General features: G+C 34.1%; 1 protein-coding gene across 4 annotated transcripts in view; it reads right to left on the minus strand.

Annotated features, from left to right (window-relative positions):
- Positions 1-3,522, minus strand: part of RYR2 (ryanodine receptor 2) — a 406,736-nt gene that overhangs the window by 152,631 nt on the left and 250,583 nt on the right. For all 4 annotated transcript variants that reach the window (XM_042470214.1, XM_042470205.1, XM_042470232.1 and 1 more), the window contains exon 37: positions 2,400-3,201. In XM_042470214.1, the coding sequence (XP_042326148.1) occupies positions 2,400-3,201 (802 nt within the window). The remainder of the gene's footprint in view (positions 1-2,399; positions 3,202-3,522) is intronic.

The raw sequence follows: 3,522 nt of genomic DNA on the forward strand, positions 1-3,522 counted from the left end.
ATTATTATTATTATTATTATTATTATTATTATTATTATTATTATTATTATTTTACTTTTTGAATACTTTTTAAATGCTTGTTTCATTTGTATGTAAGCTGATCCTGATTTTTTTCTTCCTAACGACATATAAATTGACTCTTTTGTTCTTGTCATTTTTCTGTTTCAGCATTCTGTTGTCTCCTATTCTATAGACTGAAAAAAAATCTGTTCACTAGTTTTCCTTTCCCTCAACATAGTTGATTTCTGTTTTGAAATGTTGTTGTTCATAAATTTATTTTTCCCTTCATTACTGTCATCAAATTTCTCCTTTACACAAAGATATTTCTTTTTATTCAGAGAATGTCATTATGACATTTGTGCTTATATTAAGATTTGCTTTTCTATTCATCTACTTCATGCTTGAAATTCTCTTTCCATTACTTCCTGTTTCAAATATTCTTTTTTTAAAAGAATACTTATTTCCTTTTTGTTCTTGTTCCATTTCCTTAAGCATTTGGTTTTTTTTTTAAAAAAGTTACCAAATTCAGTAGTAAATATATCTATCTACTTTTTATGAATGAAATAGAAAAATGTCAAGGAAAGGAAAATCTCAAAGAGAAGAATCTATTTTCAGTTAGAATGTTTTCAGTATTTGCATCATTAAATTTAAGAGAAGTATCTGCAAGCTGTTACAAATGATTTTACATTAAAAGAAGCCAGATTTAAAACCATACCAAATATTAACAGTTATTTTTAATGGAACATAGGCCTGTTACAGACTGCCAAAATAAAGCTGCTTCGGGTCTCTTTGGAGATATGCTGTTTAAATGATGCATGCATCCTAAGAATCCAGAAGCTGCACCAAAGCTGCACTCCAGTGCTTAGGAATGGAGTGTGGCTTTGGCGCGACCTCCAGACTCTTAGGACCGATGCATCATTTAAATAGCATAACCTTCAAAGAGACCCGAAGCAGCTTTATTTTGGCAGTCTGTAACAGGCCTAAGTTTTCATCAGTGAAAAACAGCCATATGGTACACTTTTGCTTGCCCCATTCTTGTTGCACTCCTTCAATGCAATTCTCAGTGCTTCCTTCATCTTCTCTACATGATCCATATCACTTAGGTACCATTGTTAGATGGTGAATGAAATATCTTAGATATATCTGGCCATTTTCAGGCTCTGAAATAGGTTACTAATAGTGAAAAGTGCTAACATGAAAGTGAGTGTACGGTGTAATGTGAATGTGATTGTACGTTGGTTAAGAAACAACATGGTTATAGTATTAAGTTTACATCGAAAATTATGTTTTACTTTGGTCTCACAATTTAACCAGTAAAGTGCAAATAAGATAATTAGACAATAAACAGCCCAATAAATCACAGAAAAAATAGTGGTTTCCAAAGTGCTATTCTCCCATTATAATGTATCTTAAATTCCAATTCTTATGTGAGGCTTAAGAGTACTCTTGATATTAGACTGCCTCCTGGACAAAACTCTACCTATTGTTCAGGTATTTGGAAACTTAGGTGGCCAAAATGGTAAACTAGAGGGTACTATATTAAAAAATATGGAAAAATGTGTTTTTAAAGCCTCAAGAAACCCTAATGAGGAGAATCCTGAACTACTGAGAATATTAGATGTTCAGGACTTACTTATTCTGTACAAAAATCATATATTTTTGGTTTGCACTGAAAATGGCATTTTTGGTCTAGGAAACAGCATTTTCTATATTGAAAATAATTTGGAATTCCAGTAGAATTCCAAAAATAGAAATATTATTTTCTGCATAGAAAATCCTGTTTTCTGTGCAAAACAACCATGTATGAATTTTTCACAGAATAAATCCAAATTGCAAATAGGATTCAAAAACTGTGATTTTGAAGTCTTTCTCATACTGAGGCAAAAGATTGCCTAAAATTACTCATTATTTCCTTCAAGAAGAAAATCAAAGATGAATTGCATCCCTGTGCAGCTGTAGTCACATGTACATACACATGACTTGTCATAGCATAATTGGAATGGAGAAGAAGATTAAGATTATCCCCATTGTGACATAACTGAAAAGTTGAGACAATGTTGGGCCAAACCACTTTGACAACATGAATTTACTCTGTTTCCAAACCAAACCTTTTTTTAACTTCTTTTATAAAGGGAAAAGCTTCCTGGCTAAAGATAAAACTAGAATCATAGAGTCATAGAGTTGGAAGAGACTAGCCCTGGCTAAAGAGAAAACTAGGCACTTCTCACATGTGGAACTGCTTGGTGGCCATGAAGAACAATAAGCAACAGGTAAGTTCCAATGTAATATCTATCTCAAATAACTAGGTAACTTATCAGCTCTTTAATCTATCATTTGAAGGACAGAAAAATTAAGCAGAGAAAAGTAATCAGAAAACATTGCTCTTTATATATGATTACCTGTAATTTCACAGGCTCAGGAAGTTTCATTTGAAGAAGTCCTTCTGCTGGGACCTTCTCTCCTCTGAATTCATCTCCTCCTCTTTCTGAATTTAGTCCTTCTATAACTGGTTCTTTCACTAGTATTCGAGTCTCATGTTCATGGCCTGCATCTTCCTTAAAAACACTAGGCTCAATCAGCTGCAAAATATGCTTCAGGTCTCCATTATGGAAAACTCCCATTATAAGTAAAGTGTAAAAAAGCTTGATCAAAGGAACAAATAGAAACTCTGTGGTACCACCTACTGGATCTCTGACATGAAGGCTGCCCTCCTGAACTGCCTCGGTCAGCATCTCTATCGTTTTAGCCTTTAAAATTTCCAAAGGAAACTCGGGGCTATATTGGTAGCATTCATTGTTGACTCTTACAAAACTAGGAGAGGAAAATTGTATTCTGGGCCTCAGGGAAGTGCTGAGTCCAATGCCTGGTAGACCATGTTTTTTGTTTTCATCAGGAAACAAAGTAATGCTTTTAGTTTCATTAGTCATTGGAACAATAAATTCATTGTTCATCATGAGCCTTGCAGTGGCATAGGTATTAAGATGAATGTCAATCAGAAGATCATAATAGCCTGCACGTAACAAGCCTGCCATATATTTGTTCTCAATTGCATACAGAAGCTGAGACTCATCAACATGGCTGCACATAGCATGTGCAACCCGGTTGTTGCCAAGAGCACAGACGGCCGAATACAATCTAAGAGTGTGGTAGTGAAATCTCAACAATTCTTCTTGTTCTGATAGTTCTAAAATATCTATAGACCTGTTAAAAAGAAAGAAAACCAGATTAGAAATCACTATCTAGGCTATCTAGGAAAATGAGAAGATGGAGGAAGAGGAATGCTTGGTCTAGTTAACTCATGGATGTATCAAAACATGTATCATACATGCTTGTTCATATACCCATATAACAACATTAGAGATACTATTAATACAAGAGTGATTTGCAGCAAAATGTTGCATTGTGGATTTCTCCCATTCAGGTTTGCAGCCACTCTGTTTTATTTTCCTTCCACCCACATATTATATGATGGTGTGATTAAGAAAACCAGTGGCTTGAGATATATATATGTATGTGTGGATG

This window comes from Sceloporus undulatus, chromosome 1 (genome assembly GCF_019175285.1).
Source record: "Sceloporus undulatus isolate JIND9_A2432 ecotype Alabama chromosome 1, SceUnd_v1.1, whole genome shotgun sequence".
Lineage (NCBI taxonomy): Eukaryota > Metazoa > Chordata > Lepidosauria > Squamata > Phrynosomatidae > Sceloporus > Sceloporus undulatus.